At 48.5% G+C, this 22,163-nt stretch overlaps 1 protein-coding gene across 2 annotated transcripts in view; it reads right to left on the reverse strand.

Moving 5' to 3' along the window:
• Positions 1-22,163, reverse strand: part of ABCA3 (ATP binding cassette subfamily A member 3) — a 51,352-nt gene that overhangs the window by 14,140 nt on the left and 15,049 nt on the right. For both annotated transcript variants that reach the window (XM_059692782.1, XM_059692783.1), the window contains exons 5-19: positions 21,862-21,989; positions 21,028-21,193; positions 18,709-18,968; positions 15,967-16,083; positions 15,556-15,676; positions 10,927-11,100; positions 8,554-8,735; positions 7,177-7,320; positions 6,528-6,657; positions 6,202-6,356; positions 5,770-5,925; positions 5,279-5,489; positions 3,997-4,147; positions 1,764-1,862; positions 595-778 (exon numbers count right to left, since the gene is read on the reverse strand). In XM_059692782.1, coding sequence (XP_059548765.1) covers positions 595-778; positions 1,764-1,862; positions 3,997-4,147; positions 5,279-5,489; positions 5,770-5,925; positions 6,202-6,356; positions 6,528-6,657; positions 7,177-7,320; positions 8,554-8,735; positions 10,927-11,100; positions 15,556-15,676; positions 15,967-16,083; positions 18,709-18,968; positions 21,028-21,193; positions 21,862-21,989 — 2,378 coding nt within the window. The remainder of the gene's footprint in view (positions 1-594; positions 779-1,763; positions 1,863-3,996; positions 4,148-5,278; positions 5,490-5,769; positions 5,926-6,201; positions 6,357-6,527; positions 6,658-7,176; positions 7,321-8,553; positions 8,736-10,926; positions 11,101-15,555; positions 15,677-15,966; positions 16,084-18,708; positions 18,969-21,027; positions 21,194-21,861; positions 21,990-22,163) is intronic.

A 22,163-nucleotide genomic window follows, 5' to 3' on the forward strand; every position in this document is an offset into this window, starting at 1 on the left:
AGGGCAGGCACTGTTTCCTTGTCACGGGAATTAGGGGACTGGCTGTGGTCCCACAGTTTTCCCACTGAGGCCTCAGCCTCTCCTTGCTACAGGTATGAGGACACCGGCTGCACTTGCAGAAAAAAATAAGTCCCTCAGCTGCCCATATCCCCCAACTTCACCTCTTCACTGGCTTCCTAAGTGTGGGGAGTGTCACAGGAACCAGTCCCCAGGTCTGCCGCATGCTGACCATGCAACCTTGGCTCAGGCCTCTGTTTTCTATCCATAAAATGGAACCAGTGCTGCTTCTACCTCATCAAATGCTGGCACACGTCAAGATCTTGGTGAAGGGAGCATTGTCAGCATCATAAGCAAAAATTCACTCTTATTCCTAAGTGGCCAAGTTAGAAGGTCAAGAAATTACAACTGCTCGATAAAAATGCTCCACATTTTCCTTCTCTTTGCCAACCCATGGGAGCACGAGCTGTAATCCACCCTCTTCCTGGCACACTGACCCTCCCGAAGTCCACATCTACCCTCATGGACCCTTAGCACGTGGGACTTAGGGGTCTCTCAATCCTCGTGCACTGCCTGGCTCCAGGCCCCAGCACTCACCCCTGTGTTGAGCTTGATGGCGGTGCAATCCTCAATCAGGGCGCCAATGCCGTCAGTTGGGTCCATTGTCCCACACAGGTTGCTGTCCAGTGCCCAGTCGCTTGCCCGCCTCTCGTGCTGGTACTGCAGGGCAGGCAGCTGGATGGCCTGGATGTCCATGCTGGTGTCTACCAGCTTACCGACCCTGCACCAAACACACGAGGCCTGGTCATAAGGGAGGGAGAAGCAATAGCTTCCACGGAGAAAGGAAGCAGAGGAGGGGAAAAGAGGGAGATTGTCAGAGGCACTAAAATAGAATGCCATCAGCTTCCTTGGCTGGTTTGTGCATGCATTCATTCATCAGTAAATACCTCCAGAACACCAGCTATTGCAGCAAGGAAAGTCCAGGAGAGAAAGACAAGCAGACAGGGACCCTGCTCATGGGGATCCTGGTCTCTTGGGGAGCCTGATCAAGGTCAGCATTTATAATCAGGGCTGTCCCAGGGGACACAAGGAGGCTTGGGTCATGACAGCTACACTGTGTTTACCTTCACTTATTCTGTTGCCTGCTCTAGGCATGGGCCCTCAAGGAGAAATCCCTACCTCACATTCTATTTCTTTGCATTTCTAGTTCTTAACACTGTATCTGTCAAGTAAGCACTCAACAAATGTCTGATGCATGCGTCAGTCATATCGAGCTCACCCTGCAGTTCTGAAGGTCTGAATGCTAAACTTCACATCTCCATTAGGGGTGGAGGCATGCTCTGGACTACTGTCTAAATCTGAGAGGAGTTTGGCAAAGCTGCTGTTGCCGGGAGAGACCCCAGGGGAAGCGTACACACTCCCAACAGGATCGGAGCACAGCTGCTGTCCGCTTTCTGAATTGCAGTGCATGTCAGAAACCTCACTGAGTTCACGTGGTCTTGATAACAGAGTCATGATTCGAACTCGGGCTCCGATAGCTGGCCCACTGCCCTGCTTCCACCCCAGGCATACGTCCACCCTCAGGTGGGTGTTAGAGATATAATTGAGAGGACTGCTTTATCATTCTAAAAAAACCATCCACTCACAAATTGTAATTCTGATTTCTGGTTCAATTCTACAAGATATTACAAACAATATCATTAAATAAGCAAATAGCAGTGGGGAAAAATCATCCCCATTGCTGAGTCCTAGACACACTTACTGACCGTAAGAAGACTTCCTCCATGGTAGTCACAGAGGCCCCAAAGCTGGCAATGCCCAGCTCCTTCTGCTTCTTCTCCAGTTTAGCAAAAAGACTTTCAAACCTGAAAAAAGACCCGGAGTGATGAGTCCCTTCTCAATGACGTTCCAGATACTTCATTCCTAAATAATCACCTCCGTGTAGTGTGGGGGAGGAGCAAAAGAAGTGAGCTCCTTGAAATACTATTTAAAAAAAAAAAAAAAAGGAAGTCAGGTTTTGTTTCCTGCCTTTAAAAAAAGTTGACTTGAGAGTGAGAGAGGAGGGAGGGGAGGAGAGGAGGAGGGAGGGAGGGAGGGAGGGAGAGAGAAAAAGAGAGAGAAGAGAGATTTGTTGTTCCACTTATGTGCTCTGACCAGGGATCAAATCCACAACTTTGGCATATATGGCGATGATCTAACCAATTGAGCCATCCAGCCAGGGTTCCCTGACCCCCCTTTGTTTCCATGTAATGTGTACAAAGGCATTCTTTAATAGTATACACCTACATGAGATCATAAAACCAACCAAAAGCAATGGTGAATATTTATTTGATTGCAGGGCAAGGACAACTCTCTCTAAAAAGAAATCACAAGGGAGAAGATATAACCCGTTAAATGTAAAGTAGCTGCCCTGGCCCGTGCGGCTAGGTTGGCTGGATTGTCATCCTGTGCACCGAAGGGTTGCTGGTTCAATTTTCAGTCGGAGTAAATGCAGGGATTGCAGGTTGAATTCCTGGTACAGAAGGCAACCAATCAATGTTTCTCTCTTTCTCCCTCTCCCTCTCCCTACCCCTCTAACAGCAATAAAACAAAACATAAAATTAAAAAAAATAAATGTAACGTATCTGCATGGAAAAAAATCTCACAAAATTAGGCAACTACAAAATTGGAAAAGTTGCAACAAAAATGGTTGATATTAATTATTAACATGATATTAATGGGTCCACTACAGGCAAATTAAAAAACAAAACATAGCCCTGGCCGGTGTGGCTCAGTTGGTTGGAGTGTACCCCGTACACCAAAAGGCGACAGGTTCAATTCCTGGTCAGGTTTGGTCCCCAGTTGGGGTGCATATAGGAGGCAGCAGATCAATGTTTCTCTCTCATATTGATGTTTCTCTCTCCCTTCCTCTCTCTCTAAGAAAAATAAAATAAAATAAAAAATACAGTACTGTAAATGTATTTTCTCTTCCTTCTGATTTTCTTATTGACATTTCCTTTTCTCTAGCTTATTTTGTTGTACAAGTACAGTATAATACATATAACAGAAAAAACACGAGTTTACTGACTCTATGTTATCGGTAAGGCTTTTGGTAAACAGTAGGCTATTATTAGTAAGTAGCTAAGCTTCTGGGGAGTCAAAATTTATATGTGGATTTTTTAATGTGCAGGGGTAGGGGAATCAGTGCCCCTAAGCTTTGCGTTGTCCAAGGGTCAACTACATATGAAACACTCTGACTGATAAATAAGAAAGAGATATGAACACATAATACGCAGAAAAAGCAAGGCTGAAAAACCAGGAAGGCCCTAGCTGGTTTGGCTCGGTGGATAGAGCATCAGCCTGTGGACTGAAGGGTCCTGAGTTCGATTCTGGTCACGGGCATATGCCTGGGTTGCGGGCTCGATCCCCAGTGCAGGAGGCAGCCGATCAATGATTCTCTCTCATCGTTGGTGTTTCTGACTCTCTCCCCCTTCCTCTCTGAAATCAATAAAAACATTAAAAACAACAACAAAAACCCCACATTACTCAATCGGGCTTGCAGCAAGATTAAAAGTACTTTTAAGATTTACGTCCCAAAGTTTCAGAATGTGAATCAAGTTTGGTTTTTTACCTCCCCACCCTGGTAGTCTGCACTGTTTATGAGGCGTGTGTCTGTGACTCAAATTCTAAGACCAAGAAGACATACAAATTCGCACTTCCACAGAGAACTCTGGACGGGTTGTTGTGCATGCGTCACCCGGTGTGAGCAATGCACTGAGCTCCCCTTTGATGAGTAAGACACTTTTCTGCTTCTAGGTATGAGTGTGTTTCCCCCACTCCACTGCACAGGGAGGCCTGGCACCCTAGGCTGACTGTGCTGACTGTCACAGGCCCAGGACCTGAGAGATGCCCACTGGCCAGGCCTGACAGGTACAGGGCGGGTGACTCTGAGCCTGGAGCCCTCACAGCCCACTGAGCCCTGTTCTCTGATCCGCATGTGCACGCTCTCAGGACATGTACCTGTGCGTGCTCTCCTTGGGAAGAATGAACGACAGCTCCGCTCCGGCACTGCTCTCCAGGGAGGCGTTGGGGATGTGGTGGTAGACGAGCCGGGAGATGCTCTCTGGGTTGCAGTGAGGTTCCTTCACCAGCGTCATGTGGTAGCCTGCACCTGCAGCACAGCGGAGCCCCACAGGAGGCTGTTGCCCATGTTTCTGGGCCCACCCAGGTCCTCAGGCTCAGGACCATGGCAGGCTCATGGGAAAGGGGCTGGAGAGCAGGGGTCCTCTCAGAACTCCTCAGAGCTATCCTGAGGGTTTGCCTCCTGCTCCCTAGCTGGGAAGAGATGCTGGAAAACGTGGGAGCTGAGCATGATAAGGAGGTGAAATGAAGCCAGACTTCAGACTTCAAGTCTCAGAGGCTGTGGTAGATACTGTCTCCAAGAACCTTGCTTTCTCAGTAATGGAACCCAGGATGGAGGCCACCCTGTCCAGTCTCCACCAGCCTGATGGTGACTACACTGGGTCACCATCTACTTGACAGGACTGTGTGCTGAGCAGGGGGAGCCACAGAAGGAAGATATCCAACTCCTGAGGTATCTTGTCTTCTGTCTTTGCTCCTTCCCACTGGCAGAATGTGGATGGGACCTGGCACACTGGACATGAGCTGCCCTTGAGGAAAATTATGCCGACATAGCAAAGAGGATCCTGATTCCACATGTGACCCACCAGCCCTGGACCATGTCATAGGCCACTTGCTGGTGTGAGAGCTGCAATACTGGCACACGGCTTGGCCTCTCCAAGAGCACTGCTGCTCTGGGCAGCCCTGATTCTCAACTGCTATTCCACTGACCATGACTGGTTGTTGTTCTAATCCAATCAAGACAATCTGCTCCACTTCCCTCCCTCTCCACTCTTACAATCTCCTCTGCCTGGGGCCTCGGGTCTCCACCCAGAGGTAGCAGACAGAAGTCTAGGGAAGGCCTCTCCCTGACTGATCTCGGGGGCCTATCACTCGAGGATATTTTTTTACTGATTTTTAGAGAAAGTGGAAGGGAGGGAGGGAGGGAGAGAGAGATGTGATAGAGACATATGGATTGGTTGTCTCCCACACGCACCCCTACTGGGGCCAGGGATCGAACCCACAACTCTTTGGTGGATAGGCCAACACTCTAACCACAGAGAACGCCGGCCAAGGCAACAGTAGGCACTTTGTTCAGCACACTGGGTCAGTGACACTGACCCCATATAGACCAACCTATAGGTTGGTCTACCCAGCCCACTTCCCACCCTCGGCCACTCACCATATTTCTGTTTGAGGAACAGTGAAGACCCGCAGCACTGCAGCTCCCCCTTGGCCATGATGGCGATGCGGTCCCCGAGCAGATCGGCCTCATCCATGAAGTGGGTGGTCAGCAGGATGGTGCGGTCACTTTTCTGCTGCTGAAGGAGGTCCCAGATGGCCCTTCTGGAGATGGCGTCCATGCCCGAGGTGGGCTCATCCAGCATCAGGACCTGGAGGGCGAGGCACAGCCTGGGAACAGGTCTGGGCTGGCCGTATCCTCGGCCCATGCAGCTCAAGTCCACAAAGACGCAGCAGGGCCGCCCTTGCCTAACTGCCCATACAGGGTGTCCAGGGCCAGGGTTTCTGAGCCACGGCTGCGGAGCCAGCAGCCAGCCCAGGCCGAGTGGGAGCTAGAGGGCAACGCCTCTGGGCCCACTGCCCCAAGTGTCTGTCATCGCGTATGGGGGCCCTGGCCGTGTCCTTCAGGAGGCGGGGCCCGCTGCCCAGTACCTTGGAGCCCGCGGTGAGGGCGATGCCGATGGACAGCTTGCGCCTCATCCCCCCACTCAGGAAGCGGCTCCGTGAGTCCCGCTTGTCCTCCAGACCAAGGACGTGCAGCATCTGTCTGACTTCTTCAGGGCACTTCTGGTGGGGCAAGCCTTTCAGCTGAAATAGCAGGGACAGAGGGTTCGACAGGGGCTTCTGAGGGGCCATCCAGTGAACCCCTTAGCCTTGGCATTGTCTCATCCTTTCACGTGCGGGCCTCCCAGTCCTGGCTTCCCTCCCACCTCCCCTGCTCCAAGTGTATGGGAGGGCTCCACGGAGCAGGTCTGGTTTGCCGGGAGGCTAAGGGCTCAGCTGGCTGCCTGGGGAACCCAAGCATGCGGACAAAGGAACAAATATGACAAGGACAACCTCTGAATCCCATGCCCTGCGGCTCACCTGAGCATAGAAGTACAGGTGCTCTGCTACTGTCAGGTTGTCAAACAGGACGTCGTGCTGTGGGCAAAGGCCCAGGCTTTTCCGGATCTGAGCCATGTCTTGTGAAATTTCATACCCGTTGATATATGCCCGCCCACTGGTTGGGGGAAAAAGACCTGCAGCCAAGGAGACCAAAGGCTTAGGTTCAGCGGATATCCTGACAGCCAGCACGAGGCGCAACGGCCTTGCCATATCCTTGCAGTTTCGCCTCAATTCACCCAAGGACCAGCCTGTGAGCGGTTTGCTGGTCACCCCGCTCCTGCCATGGTGGCCATGTGGCCCCTCACCTGTGAGCATTGAGAGGGTGGTAGTCTTTCCTGCACCATTGTGGCCGAGTAGGACAGTGATCTGCCCCTCATACAGGTTCAGGTTCAGGTCTTTGACGGCTGCCTTGCCCTTGTTCCCCACTCTGAACACCTGCAGGAAAGGCAGAGGCGGCCCTGGACTTCAGGGGCCCTCAGGAACTCACTGCATGGGTCCCTCCCACTCCCACCATCACTAGTCAGCAGGCAGAGAGGCGGAAGTTTCGGACAGAGTGCTGACTGGTGGCCATGCTGCCTCCCGCTGTTCTCTGACGCCTCCACCCCCAACAGCTCCCCAACATCCCTGGTGTCTGGCATCAAAGGCTTGTGAGGCCAAGGCACCACTGTGCAGCCAGCAGCGCGTCACTCACTGCAAAGCTGCTGAGAGGTTAAGTCTGCGCAGTGGCATGCATTACTGACTCAACCCCGCGTCTCCACACTGGGCCCTGGTGACAGAGTCTGAGTGGTGGCCAGTGCCTGGGAGAGCTGGTCAGAGAGCAGCCCCGAGGATCCAGGAGGCAACAGGCCCAGAGGACAGGCACCAGCTTGGAGAGAGCCAGAGGCAAGGCAGCAGGTCTTACCACCTGTGACTCCGAAGTCCCCCTTCCCTGCCTGTCCCCACAGGGTGTGACACCTTGGATATGTGCTTGATCTTGATCCCGGCCACCAGGTTCTCTGGCTCAGCTTCAAAGTACTCTGTCTTGAGGGCTTTCTCAGGGTCGTGGTCTTCCTCCTCTTTCCCTAAAACCGTTCTCGGGTGCCCGCACCAATACGAGGGCTAGATTGGAAAGCAGACGGGTCTCAGATGGCTGATTCATGTCAGGTCATTGTGTTTGTGACAAATAGAGCAACAATGAACTGACATGCTAAAGGCAGGCAGCAGTCAGGCCCCGGTCTTCCCGCCCACAAGGCTGCTCACAGGAGACACTGCGTAGAGCCCCCGGGCTGGGTCAGGATCCAGCATAGCCCCCCACTCTCGACTCCTAGGAAGCACTCAGCCTCAGCTTCCTAATCTGCCATATGGCATGATGACAACTCACAAGCATATTGTCATATCATGTCAACTCAGATGTGACACGGAGGAAAAGCAAACAGTGACATGTAATACAGACAGGTTACTGGATGTTCCAGTCCAGAGTGATGTCAGGATAGACAGTGGTTCTCAGCCTTCTGGCCCTTTAAATACAGTTCCTCATGTTGTGACCCAACCATAAAATTATTTTCGTTGCTACTTCATAATTGTAATGTTGCTACTGTTATGAATCGTAATGCAAATATCGGATATGCAGGATGGTCTTAGGCGACCCCTGTGAAAGGGTTGTTCGACCGCCAAAGGGGTCGTGACCCACAGCTTGAGAACCGCTGGCACAGAACATGAAGGAGGCTGTGTCTTCACACCCTCAACTGCACCCTTACTCACCTACACAGAAGCGCATGAACTATATAGGAGGAGCCAAAGGGCCAGGCCTCCCTCTGCTATGAGGAAGCCCCGCCTCGCCCCTCCCTGTCTAGGGGATGACTCTCACCCTCCATCTGGCTATCACAGGGACAGGCTGTGTGAGGGGTAAGACTAACCACAAACTGTACCCATGCCCCACCCTCGAGGGAGGCCCGTGGGCACAGGTAACACAGGTAAGGTGAGGACAGGGCCCTAGAACTCCCTGTAAAGGTACGCCTTCGAGGGGAGACTTGGTTTAACCCACGGTTATGTCCCCAGTGCATTTCCAATGCCTGGAATAGTTCTGGCACACCATAATCCACTGATTTTAAACCACATGTTTTACGTGACTTTGAAATCAGACTGGTTCTTAGGAATCATGGTATGCCACAGTATTAACTGTATTTTTCTTTCTTTTTAAAAATAATTTTCTTTTATTTATTTTCATTGATTTCAGAGAGAAAGGGAGAGGGAGAGAAAGATCGAAACATCAATGATGAGAGAGAATCATTGATCAGCTGCTTCCTGCGCCCCCCACTGGCCAGCATGAGGCGCAGGGGCATCAGGACTCACCGTGATGAAGAAGTACCAGGGCTGGGGCACACCAAACTGCCCCGGGAAGATGGCCTCCACATACCAGGTCACCAGGCCGTAGAGGACAGCGTCCAACAGCAGCATGCCTAGCACTTGCCCAAAGGAGAAGTCATCGTCCACGTTGACGGGACTCAGGAGGTCTCGCCACTGGACGCCAGTGCCTGGAAAACAGGGCAGGAAATGGGCCTGACATGGCCCTGCAGCCTCCGCTCCCCGCCAACAGCAATGCCAGCATGACTTCTCCCTTCCTGCTCTTATGGCCAATCTGATGACTCTCTTCAGGTCTGTTTTTTAAATATAATTTTTAAAAATATATATTTTTATTTATTTCAGAGAGGGAAGGAGAGGAGAGATAGAAACATCCATGGTGAGAGAGAATCATTGATCGGCTGCCACCTGCACGCCCCACACTGGGGCTCGAGCTCATAACCTGGGCATGTGCCCTTGACTATTATCAAACCTGGGGCCCTTCAGTCCGCAGGTCAAAGCTCTATTCACTGAGCCAAACCAGCTAGGGCTCTTCAGGTCTTGAAGGTAAGAGTAAATTACAAAATCGATGTTATAGAACCAGCAAAAGCTCATTAACTGACAAGACAGGCTCAAATTTGATTGTGAGGCCTGACTGCTGCCTGTGTTTAGCATGTCAGTTAATTGTTGCTCTATTTGTCACAAACACAAACACATATACATAAACAAATATCTCTATATATAATATACGTATACATTACGCACACACATACGCATACATATATGTGATTTGGGGTAAGCCCAATGTTGGATCAGTGTGCATTTCATATGTCTTTTTAAAAACGGGAAAATGCTTTGGACACATAGAAAGCTCTATGTGGTGGTGCTCATAGTGTTTTGTCTTCTCCTTGTTTTGCAACAGCACAGTCCCAACGATGCTTGGGTATCCTGTGGAGCCAGGCGACCTGTTGGCTCGAGAACCTCTGATGAAAATGGCTGCTCTCTGGCCTTGGTCAATGTTTACTTTGAAACAACTAGAAATTCGTCTGTTTTACGAAAATTCAGTATAGAACTTTGAAAAATGAGAAGTGTCCTACAGTTATATTCTTCTCTGTAAATGGCTTTTAAAAAAGTATTTGAATCCTGAAAGGGACAGTGCATTAAAAGTCCACATTGTACTTCACACTACTAAACATGCAAACATATATTTAAAATGAAAGTGTTGGAAGACATTGTTGGAAGAAAAAAATTCTAAGTAAAGATAAAGCCGCACTAAAAAAGAAAAGATAAAGCCACACCGAGGCTCCTGTGACCATCCACCTGCCTCCTTCCATAGACCCCCCTTCCCCCAACCAGAAGCTACAATAACTAGGAATTGCGTGGTTGGAAGAAACGAGAGCATTCATCCTGAAAAAGAGACCATCTGGATGGGGCAGGGCCAACATGGCCTTAAAGTGCACACAGGTCAGTCATGTAGAAAGGAGACTGCATCTCACTTCCTGCTAGTGAAGCCAGAAAACAATGTTCTGGTCCGTCCTTGTTTCTCCCTCCGGCCTCCTCTCCCTCACTGCCAATCATGGCAGGTTCAGGGGCCGGGAAAGGGAGAGACACTAACTGTACCACTTTACGGAGAAGAGGCACGGATCAAAACCCACGGGCTTTGACAGAACAGAGAAAGACAAACGCCTTATGATTCCACTTATACGTGGAATCTGAAAACAAGATAAACGAACCAGCAGAACAGAAACAGACTCAGAGATACAGAGAACATTTTGATGGGTGTCCGATGGGAAGGGTTTGGGGGGATGGGAGAGAAAGGTGAAGGGATTAAGACGTGCAAATGGGTAGTTACAGAATAGCCATGGGGATGTAAAGTACAGCATAGCCAATAATATTATAATAACTATGCATGGTGTTAGATGGGTACTAGATGCATGGGGGTGATCAGTTAATAAGTTCTATAAATGTCTAATCACTGGGTCGTATAACTGAAACTAATATAATATTGTACATCAACTGTAACTGAAAAATAATCAGCTATTTAAAAAACCAAACATGGAGTCTGGGACCTGGATGTAATCATTCTGAATGCCTCCTACTGCAGGCAGAGGCTCGGGTAATCGAGTGCAATCCCAAGTCTGCAGGTGCAGATGCTCACATCCAGTGTTTTCCTGCAGCAACAGCTGGTTCCAGGCAGAGCTTCGAGGGAACTCAAAGCCGGGACTACACCATCCAGGTGGTGGAGGCCGAGAACCTGTCTTCCAAATGCATCACTCGCTCAGCTGACCCGATGTGTCTATTACCGGAGTTGGAGGTGCGTCTGCTCAGACTCTCTTGGGTGTAACTGAATCAGCAAGGGCAGCTAGTGAGAAGGAAAATACTCACCTTTTGCTTCAAATTTTCCAATGAGTTGGGCTCCCATCGCCATGGCGACATTGGACAGGAGACAGGAGAAGAGCTTCTGGCTAAGGGTCATCCAGTTGTATCGAGGAGCAACGAAGAAGTAGGGGATGTAAGTAAAGAAGTACAGGCAGCCCCCGACGGCAGCCGCCATGTTGGCTACAGATGAAGAGAGAAAGGTAAGTGTGATAAAATCATGCTGGAGAGTTTGCATGAATGTGTCAGCAGGAAGCCCATGAGCCTCAGGACCCCCTCCCTGGGACACAGGCTTGGCCTGCAGTCTTTTCTCTAGTCTGGGTGCCTGTGCCCTAGGGAATATGATCCTGCTCAGGGCGGCACATGTCCTCTTCATCCTGGGACCACACATTGATTTTCCAGCCCTCTCCTACAGACTTCACCTCCAATTGCCTCGACATTGGACACCTGACATGACTAATACTGAGCCCCTCACCACAGCCTTGCTTCTTGCCTGGTCTTCCCCTTCCCATTCACTCATTCATCTCACGGATAATCACTGAGTGCCTACCCTGTGCCAGGCCTGCTCCAGGCACCAGGGAGACCACTGCAAACAAGACAGACAAAGCCCCACCCCACGCCCACCCGAGTTTATAATCCCGTGGGGACACAGATAGCCAGCAAGGAGAAGAAGGAGGACGAGACATTCCCTAGACCAGGGGCTGTGACTGTGACCAGGTGGCCAAGGAAGGCTTTGACGAGAAGGTGACATGTGGGAAAGACCTGAGAGAGGTGAGGACTGGGTCGTGGAGGTGTGGGGGAAACAGTGTGGCTGTAGTCCATGCTGGCAGCCCTCAAGTGCTTTGTTCTTAAGACTCCTTAACTTCATTAAAAATTATTAAGGACATCAAAGAACTTTTGTTTATGTGAGTTATACACACACACACATCAATGTTGACTGCATTAGAAATTAAACTAAGGACATTTAAAGATATTTAAGAATAAAAATAATAAACCCATTATAGGCTAACATAAATATTTTTATGAAAAACACTATTTCTCATAATTTAGTAAGACAAGCGCAAGAGGTTACATTTTTGCAAACCTCTGCATGTTTGACTTAGATTATAGCTGAATTGTCATAGCTGCTTGTGCTACATTTTTTGGGTCAAGTGAATAAAGAAATCAGCTTCACACAGAGATAAGCAGTTGGAAAAGAAAAGGTATTTAAAAGCCTTTTAGATATTTGTGGGTATTCTTTTTTGACACCACACCATTCAATAAGTGGTAGTTTCTTAAAGATTAGGTGCCATGTGGACTGAAACTAACCAGTGAACTTTTCATACGATTACACTGAAATCCATTGGTCTAACTTGCACTTTATTTATTTTTTATTTTTTTATTTTTTTAATTAAATCTTTATTGTTCAGATTATTACATTTGTTCCTCTTTTTTTTTCCCCCATAACTCCCCTCCTCCCAGTTCCCGCCCCACCCTCCACCCTCACTCCCCACCCACTGTCCTCATCCATAGGTGCACGATTTTTGTCCAGTCTCTTCCCACATCTCCCACCCCCCTTTCCCCCCCAAGAATAGTCCATTCCCTTTCTATGTCCCTGATTCTATTATAATCACCAGTTCATTCTGTTCATCAGATTATTTATTCACTTGATTCTTAGATTCACTTGTTGATAGATGCATATTTGTTGTTCATAATTTGTATCTTTACCTTTTTCTTCCTCTTCCTCTTCTTAAAGGATACCTTTCAGCATTTCATATAATCCTGGTTTGGTGGTGATGAACTCCTTTAGCTTTTCCTTATCTGTGAAGCTCTTTATCTGACCTTCAATTCTGAATGATAGCTTTGCTGGATAAAGTAATCTTGGTTGTAGGTTCTTGGTATTCATCACTTTGAATATTTCTTGCCACTCCCTTCTGGCCTGCAAAGTTTCTGTTGAGAAATCAGCTGACAGTCGTATGGGTATTCCCTTGTAGGTAACTGAGTTTCTTTCTCTTGCTGCTTTTAAGATTCTCTCTTTATCTTTTGCTCTTGGCATTTTAATTATGATGTGTCTTGGTGTGGTCCTCTTTGGATTCCTTTTGTTTGGGGTTCTCCGCGCTTCTTGGACCTGTAAGTCCATTTCTTTCACCAGGTGGGGGAAGTTTTCTGTCATTATTTCTTCAAATAGGTTTTCAATATCTTGCTCTCTCTCATCTTCTGGCACCCCTATAATTCTGATGTTGGTACGCTTGAAGCTGTCCCAGAGGCTCCTTACACTATCCTCGCATTTTTGGATTCTTTTTTCATTTTGCTTTTCCGGTTGGATGTTTTTTGCTTCCTTGCATTTCAAATCATTGACTTGATTCTTGCGCTCCTCTGGTCTGCTGTCGGGCATCTGTATAATATTCGTTATTTCAGTCCGTGTATGCTTAATTTCTAGTTGGTTCCCCAATATAAGATCGAGGGTCTTATTAGTTTTCGTGTAGATCTCATTAAGTTTATCGGCAGCTTCTAAACAGTTCTTGAGAGACCTTAAAAGTGTGGTTCTGAACTCTATATCTTCCTTTGACAATTTTGTCCTGTTTCTTTGTCTCTGCATTTTGTTATGCTTCCTTGGTGCACCCCCTAGTGGTCTTTGTTCGCAGTCTTATAGTTAAATCTTGATTGTTGTAGCTAATTCCAGGGAGGGTTTGACCTCCAGGCCAAGTGGCTATGAGCATCAGCTGTGTCAGCAGTGAGAGAACTTCTGTCCTCTAGGGAGGTGCTAATCTAGCCTTTGCCTGAGGCTATCCGGCAAATGCCTCTGTGCAGGGCTTGGGCAGGGCGGGTCGAACAGGATCAACAGGGTGGGCCGGAGAGAGCAGTTATGGCGGCTCTCAGTCCTGTCCCCAGGGGCTCTGCCTCTCTGAGTCCCAGCACCCGCTGCAAAGCTCGGAGAGAAAGCTGCACTCGCTCTGACCGAAGCCAGACAGTCCCGCTTCTCCCGCTTGAGTCTGGGTCCCTAAAGACTCGCCCGGATCTGGTGCTCAGAGTCTGCGACTCCCTCCCGATTGAAAACAACAACCGCGCCCTCCGCCGCCAGCCCGCTCCGCGCACTCCGCACCTCAGAATTTGACTTCAGCACTGCGCCTCCTCTGAGTGTCCGGGTGCGTTTCTCTTTCCTCCTAGTTGTAGGACTTCCACTCAGCCAGCGTTCCTGTGGTTCTGGGTGATGTCCCTTCCGTTTTTTGGTTTCACTTTTGAAGTAGTTGTTCAAAGCAGCAAACTCCGGCGTTAACCTATGCCGCCATCTTGGTTCTCCTCGAGAAACTTAACTTGCACTTTAAATGGATTAATCTTCTTGCATGATTTATAACATGATGCCTTGGTCATTTGGATAATATTGCTTGAGTTATGCAGATCTAAGTGTTAACACATTTTATTATACAACAGAGGGCCCAAGTAGATATTGCTCCAAAAAGGACACACAGATGGCCAACAGCAAATGCGAATCAAAACCACAATAAGATATTACCTCAGTTTGTCAGAATGGCTATCATAAAAAAGACAACAAAAATGTGTTGATGAGGATGTGGAGAAGAGGAAACCCTTGTGCACTGTTGATGAGAGTGTAAATTAATGTAACCACCATGTATGGAGAATCCTCAAAAAGTTAAAAATAGAACTACCATATGACCTAGCAATTACATTCCTAGGTATTTATCTGAAGAAAACAAAAACAATTATTTGAAAAGATATATGCACCCCTATGTTCATTGCAGCATTATTTACAACAGCAGAGATATGGAAGCATCCTAAGTATTCATTAATAGATGAATGGATAAAGATGTGGTACATATATACACAATGGAATATTACTCAGCCATAAAAAAGGAAATCTTGCTATTTTGTGACAACATGTCTGAAACTAGAGAGCATTATGTTACATGAAATAAGTTGGACAGAGAAAGACAAATACCATATGATCTCACTTATAAGTGGAATACAAAAAACAAAACAAACAAACAAATAAAACAAAATGGAAACAAACTCAGAGATACAGAGAATAAACTGATGGTTGCCAGAATGGAGAGGGTTGTGGGGTAGGGTGGAAAAGGGGAAGGGGATTAAGAAGTACAAACTTCCCATCCTATATAATAAAAGGCTAATATGCAAATTGTCCCCTCCACTGGGAGTTCGACCAGCCGGCCAGCCCCCCTCCCCCCTGCATCACCTCCCCACAGCCCAATCAGCCCAATCAGGGAGGGCCAGCCACATCCCACCTGTGCACGAATTTGTGCACTGAGCCTCTAGTTATAAAATAAGTCATGAGTACATAATGTACAGCATTGGGAACATAGTCAATAACATCATTATAACTATGTACAGTGACAGATGATGACTAGACTTATTGTGGTGATCACTTTGTAAGGCGCATAAATGTTGAATCACTATGTTGTATACCTGAAACTAATATACTTACTGTATGTCAATTATAAATAAAAATAAATTTAAAAAAAGAATTAGTCAGGGATGTACTTCAACACCTAGAAAATTGAGTCCAAAGGAAAGTGCAGATACAAAAACTCTTCAGTTTCTATTTATCACAAATGAAACTGCCAGGTTTTCTGGGGTTTTATCACCCCCCTGTCCTCAGTTCCCGGGGTCAGGAATACTCACCTTTGCTGAAGAAGGTGCTGACCATGAAGCTGAAGGAGATGGAGGAGATGGCAAAGCAGACCAGGAAGACCAGCACCAGAGAGGGGTCGCTGTGTGCAAGCACTGCCACGTCCTTCTTCACCTGCGTGGGGTGCCACCCCAGAGGTCAGCACACGCAGGTGACAGCCGGGAAGGTGGGGACAGGACATGTTCCGGCCATAAGTGAAATGGGTGGGGATTGGTGAAGGGGCTACACTGAGTGCATGACTATGAAACCACTGCTCCTCTCTACTGAGCCCAGGCAGACTCCCCTGAAAACTGCAAACGTGGAATCTTGGGGTCTCTATGGTGATACTACAGCCATCTCTGGCTCTCCCATCAAATTGAATGCCTTACTCCTGACATCAGACCCCCTCTTGAAGCCACATATACCTTGACACAGAAGAGCAGGGTCATGAAGGAGACGGCGACGAGGAGGAAGAGGAAGAAGAGCAGAAACCATGCCGTCCAGTGCAGCCAGCTGCTGAGCCCCATCATGCGCATGTACTCCTGCGGGAAGAGCGGCACGCACTCAGACACACGCCCCAACGCATGTCCTGACACACACACCCTGACCCCCCCTGCCCGACACCCCCGCTTGGGGCAAGGTCCCACCGCCTGCCACACCAGACCCTGGTGCCATCCTCACAATGATTTTCCTTAGAGCCTCTGTGTGTGTGAGTGTGATTGTAGACGGCGGTGTCGTGCATGGGCCACCTGGGCCACAGCCAAGGGCAGGAACAGTGAAACACACATTGGCCAGAGGCAGAAGACATGGGTCCCACTGGCGTGTCAGCCCTTGACCTTGGGGCATGAGGAATTTTGCCCTCTTCCTACCTTTCCCCACTCTTTAGTGCTACCCACCTGAGATGCCCTCTCTGTTCCCCAGCCACTACTAACCATCTTTTCCTTCACCCGAGTGAGCTCCCTTACCCTCTACTCAGCCATTACAGCCCCTTCACCATAAGTTCATGCTTCAGTCAGGGCCTGAGGGGGGCATGCACTGTGTTGACTAAGCTAATGAACCCCCTCAGCAGTCCTTCATTCCTTGAAGCAATACCAAACTCCTAGCTTGTGCTTCCCAGTCTCTTCTGGGTATCCAACTGCCCCCCAAGAAGCTGTGTGGTGGGGCAGCTGGTGTTGGGGCTTTGAGTCAGGAGAGCAGAGCCTGGCCCCTTCACTGTCTAGTACAGGGGTGGGCAAACTTTTTGACTCGAGGGCCACAATGGGTTCTTAAACTGGACCGGAGGGCCGGAACAAAAGCATGGATGGAGTGTTTGTGTGAACTAATATAAACTCAAAGTAAACATCATTACATAAAAGGGTACGGTCTTTTTTTTTTTTTTTTTTTTTAGTTTTATTCATTTCAAACGGGCCGGATCCGGCCTCCGGGCCGTAGTTTGCCCACGGCTGGCTCTAGGACCAACCCCATTAATGCCCTTGCTGCAAAGTGTGGCACCAGGGCTGTCTGTTCCAGGATCAACAGTGGCTGTGGGATTCTTTAGGAGCCAGAGGCACTGCCTCCCCTCCTGCTATTCTGAAATGAGGGGTCCAGACTATTGTTGTGAGGGGCAGGGGCCCCTACAAGGACAGGAGCATAGTGATGCTGGGGACAGGCCTTCCTTGAGGGTCCCAGTCAGGCTGTCAGGAGGTGTGGTGAGGAAACCCAGCTACTCCACTGACCAAACTGACCAGGGAGTCCCAGGACACATAAGGTTGTGATGTTTAATAGAGTGGCCAGTGGCCACATGTCAATGGAAATTAATGAAATTAAAAATTTAGCTCTCAGCTGTGCTAGGCACCAGTGCCCAGTGGTGACAGTACTGGACACAGGACATGTCCATCCATCATTGCGGAATGTCCCATTGGGTAGCACGAGTCTGGAGGAGGGGATCAGCACTGATTGTCTCTTGTAAGCCAAGAGCCAGGCTGTTGATTTTCCAGCTTCTTCTTATGCCCAATTTCACAGCCTCAGAAAAAGGGGAGGACTGGTACAAAGGTCACTCACGTACCCACCACTTAGATTCCATGGTCGCTTAACATTCTGCCACATTGGTTTTTATCTATGTATCTGCAGGTGTGCATGTGTACAAATATTATTTTCTGAACCATTTCTTTGTCCGCTGCTAACTATTTAAACCACTCATTCTGCCATCTTGTCAAAGTTATTTAAGGTGCCCAAGCAGATAGCACCCACCTCATCGGTTCTCCCAGCCCCAATAACCACAGATTTGGTGCCTGGGAGAGTCTTCTAAATGTCATTTCCCGGGCACTGCAGATATTGCCAAAAGAGAAACTTTAAATAAATATTTGGATGCTTTTAGCAGTGTCATGGGTATGGGTTTACAGATGACACTAGTCATTCAGGTGTACTCAATTAAGTCCATGATATCCTTTTAAAGTGACACTTCATATACTTGAATTTCCCATCCTATTGTGCCTGGCAGTCGAGAACTACAGTTGTCCTTGATCCATAGGCAAAGTGAATTAGCTTTGTGCTCAGCCATATATTTAAGCATTTTGGCTCACTGCTGATCTAACCGCTAGAGCGGCTCTGTTCAACAGAAACGGAATGCGAGCCACATATGTAATTTAGAATTCTATAGTAGCCACAAAGAAAAAGTTAAAAGAACCAAGTAAAGTTAATTTCAACAATGTATTTTACTTACCCCAACATGTCCAAAATGTTGTCTTTTCAACATATAATCAATATACAAAGTACTAATGAAACAGTTCACATTCTTTTTTATTTTTGTACTAAGGCTTCAAAAATATGGTGTTTTACACTCGCAGCATGACTCAGGTCAGACCAGATACACAGCGTGTGCTGAAGCCCAAGGGCTTATGGCTCCCGTGTTAGACAAGGCAGCTCCAGAGCCTTAATATACTGCACACAAAATATGATACTTTCTTATGGTTTTTAAAATCTGGATATACCAGGGGTTGGTTTCAAAGAAGCCCCAAGTAGGCTAAAGCCACCATTGGCGCCTGCCTCACTCCACACCGCTCTGCGGCTCCCGCGTCCATGAGTGGCCCCTGCCTGATGACAGGGCCCGGGACACAGCCACGCACAGCGGCCCTGTGCCTAGAATCAACTTGCCCAAATGTTTAAAAGCCAAATGCAAATGGGGTTACCTTCAGTTTCCTCTCCTTTTCCTGCACGACAGCCCGGACGATGGTGAGTGAGGTGTAAATAAAACTCAGCATGAGCAGCAGCGGGAGCTGGTACTGGATGGCCACGAGAAAGGGATCCGAAATGAAAGGCGGGTATGGGAATCTCTTTGCGATCACGGTGAGTTTCTCAAACAGCTGGTGTGTGGAGGCGTTTGTGTGGTACTGCATGATGGCTCTGTCCACGGCGTGCTGCACAGCCAGGAAGCCTTCTCGGATGTACCCTACGTGTGGGAGCACAGGACATTCTAGCACATGAGGTCAACACATATTGGGAAAGCTGCAGCATGGGGTGCTGCGCCCTCAGAGAGCCACATGCACTGAGCTGTACCCGGGTCTCCCTGTTGAACTGGGCCGCAGAGCGACATCGCCCAACGCCCTAAGGCCTCTTCACTCTTCTAGTTTGTAGGGACCTCCATAATGCCCAGGCTTGTGCCCCTCTCTCCCCCTTCAAAGCCACCTGCCGCCATCACATCTTTCTCTGACCCTCTCTTCTGCCTTCCTTGTCTACTACTTTTAAGGACCTAGTGATTTCAGTGGCCCCCTGGGATAATCGACAATAATCTGGCTAGCTTAAGGCTAGCTGATTAGCAACTTTAATTCCATCTGCCACATTAATTCCCCTTTGCCACGTGTCCTGGCATATTCACAGCTTATGAAGATTAGCATGTGGACCTCTTTGGAGGGCCATAACTCTGCCGACCAGAGAGCTCTGCCCTTGAGTTACCATCTCAAAAGGAGGCAGACACCACAGCCCAAAGACCACTGCTGTAAGACCTTTGTGTACCTTGTGGTTTCTCCGTGCTGGCCCTTTTAGACTCCCCAAAGTGGTTTGTAATAAAATTCTTAAAGTGAAAGGGGCCTGGGAGGAGTGATAAACTGGGGATAATGCTACTTCAGTCCAGAGCTAAGATAGGAAGGGACTGAGCCTAAGAAAGAAGTTGGCATGGTCACAGGAGAGAAAAAGGCAGCCTGAGCTCCTGAGGCCTGGGCCCAAGAAACAGAGGGGGAACATGGGGTGCAGGTCTGGGCACCCTCACTCATAAAATAGTGACATTGAGAACATCTGTAACGTGTGTCTCTAACAGAACTGTCTGGGTTCTGTTAAAAGATAAAAGCAATATGCCAACCATACCCCCACATGCGGTTACCATGCCTGTGTGTTTCCACTATTTCTCTTAGATTTAACCCTTTTTATGGTTGTGATCATAGTAGGTGCTCAATTAAAGCCACCCATTATTATGTTGGGTGGGGGTTTGATTCTCATCTTTGCAACTAACCAGCAGAGAAGGTGACGTAGTCCGCGCTGAGCAGACGGGACCACTGAGACCTGGGCAGTGGAGGCACACACCTGGTGGCAGGCAAAGGTGAGATGGGACCCTGGTCTCTGGACTCAAAGCCTGTGTCTTTTCACAACATCACACCACCTGCCCCACGAAATATCCTGCCTGCCTGCTCACACACCGTTCTCTCGTGAGGCTTTGCCATGCTACCATATGCTCTTCATCTGCATGACTTGTGTGGCTGCTCAACCCTCTGAGGAACGATGCCACACTCGGTAATCAGTCATTTCCCACCCACTGCTGACATTTTTGTGATCATAAGTAAAGCTATGGTGGACATATTGGTGCATGTGGATCTCCTCCTTCTTTCAGACGATTCCAGGGTTAAATTCTTATCAGGGGAATCAGTGAGTCTGAGACATGGACTTCTCGGGGTGGGCTGGGGAGGAACACTGGACTAAATGTACCCAGTCCCTGCTGTGTGCCAAGTTCCCATCCTTTCCACACTGCTCGAGGCCTTCAGGTTTTTCTAACTGCTTTATAGAAGTCCTTCAGATAACAAAAAACATTTACCCTTCGTCATTGGCTACCCAAGATCCAGCTTCTACAAACATCCCACTGACTCAATTAAACCACAGATCATTAAACAACCACAGAGCTTAAAGAGCCTATAAAACTGTATACAGAGGCGGCAGCGAAGAGAAGGAAAACATAAAACCAAGCCCAAAAGATTCAATGCAAACTGAAGCTCCCTAAAAATGGAAATATAAATGTTTCATTCAAGAGCACATGTCTTCTCAAGCAGGAAGAGAGCCTTCGCTGTTTTCAAAGATGATTTTAGCCTTACGGAAGACAGTTTTATGGGATGTCTTCTTCCTTCTCCTACAAAGAAGATAAAATATTCCTAAAAAGTATTTCTGCAGAGAAATGCAAGGTGGGCTCCCCATGTGATTGTCAGTCACCACTTGGGGGGTAACACCACCTGAAAGGTGCTTCTCACCAGGTTCTCCGCCATCAGGGGATGCGGGTTCCCTTGGTCCTGGGTTTGGGAAAAGTGGGAAAAGGGAAGTGGTGTGCCATCCCTCTGTCTCTTTCACGAAGAACGAGCCTGTTTGGGTCCACATGTAATTTCTTCGAGTGTAACTGAACCGTAAGTGATATTTCACCTGTGGAAACAAAGAGAAAACCAACTGCTCTGAGGGATCCAGAGGAACACACATCTGCATCAACTGAGAGAGGTTAGGGGACTCTTATTCTGTGAACTCACCACTCCCAGTGTCTTCCCCAAGGTCAGAGCAAGTGGTCCTGCCCCAGGGGTAACAGGGGACCCCACAGGGGCACTTTGGGTGTTCTTTGCCACGCCTCTCTTGCCGTCCACCCACATGAACTCTCAAAATAATGCTAGAGGGATTTGATAGTTTCCCAGTCTTAATCCCATCGGGCAAGCAAAAAACTTTTGGGGTGGGCTGTTTTAAATATGTAGCAGTAATGCTAATGCCACATCATACTTCATTCCCAAGTATTTGCTACTTTCTTATCTCTCCTGTACGACTCTTTCCACAGAGGTCTAGAGACCAGTAACGCCTTTTATGAAATGAGAGGACACAAAGGGGCCCATAGTGATGGCTTAGAGGCTGCTTTCTTCAAGCAGGCAAGGTTTCTAAATTGCTCTGGCCTGATGGGTTCAACTGTCCCCAGGGCTCCCACAGTAGGGCCCAAGATGGCAATACTGGACCAAAAAAAGTTGGTTTACTCTCAGGCCGCAGAGCACTTTTGTAGGCTGAATTAGTTGGGGCTGGGGGAAGGACTCGGCTTTGTGGGGCTGAGTCCTCACCGCCAGGGGCAGGGGGTCCTTGCTGTGGTTGAAGGTGTGTTCGAACACGACGGCGGCCAGCACGTTGGAGGAGCGGTTGTCATACTTGATGTAGTCCTCAAAGTCCTTCTCCGAGGGAAAGCCGCGAACTGTGAAGAGCATTGGAGCTGAGTTGCCCAATCATCTGCCCCACTTGAAAAATCTAAATGATTCGGTCATTTGCAGATAAAAGACTGAAAACTTACACGTTTCTCTAGGATTGTGTAAACCTTCCTAAGACCAGAGGAGGCCTTTGTCTTTGGCAGAGAGGCAGGCAGAACCTG

The sequence above is a fragment of the Myotis daubentonii genome, chromosome 4 (assembly GCF_963259705.1).
Source record: "Myotis daubentonii chromosome 4, mMyoDau2.1, whole genome shotgun sequence".
Lineage (NCBI taxonomy): Eukaryota > Metazoa > Chordata > Mammalia > Chiroptera > Vespertilionidae > Myotis > Myotis daubentonii.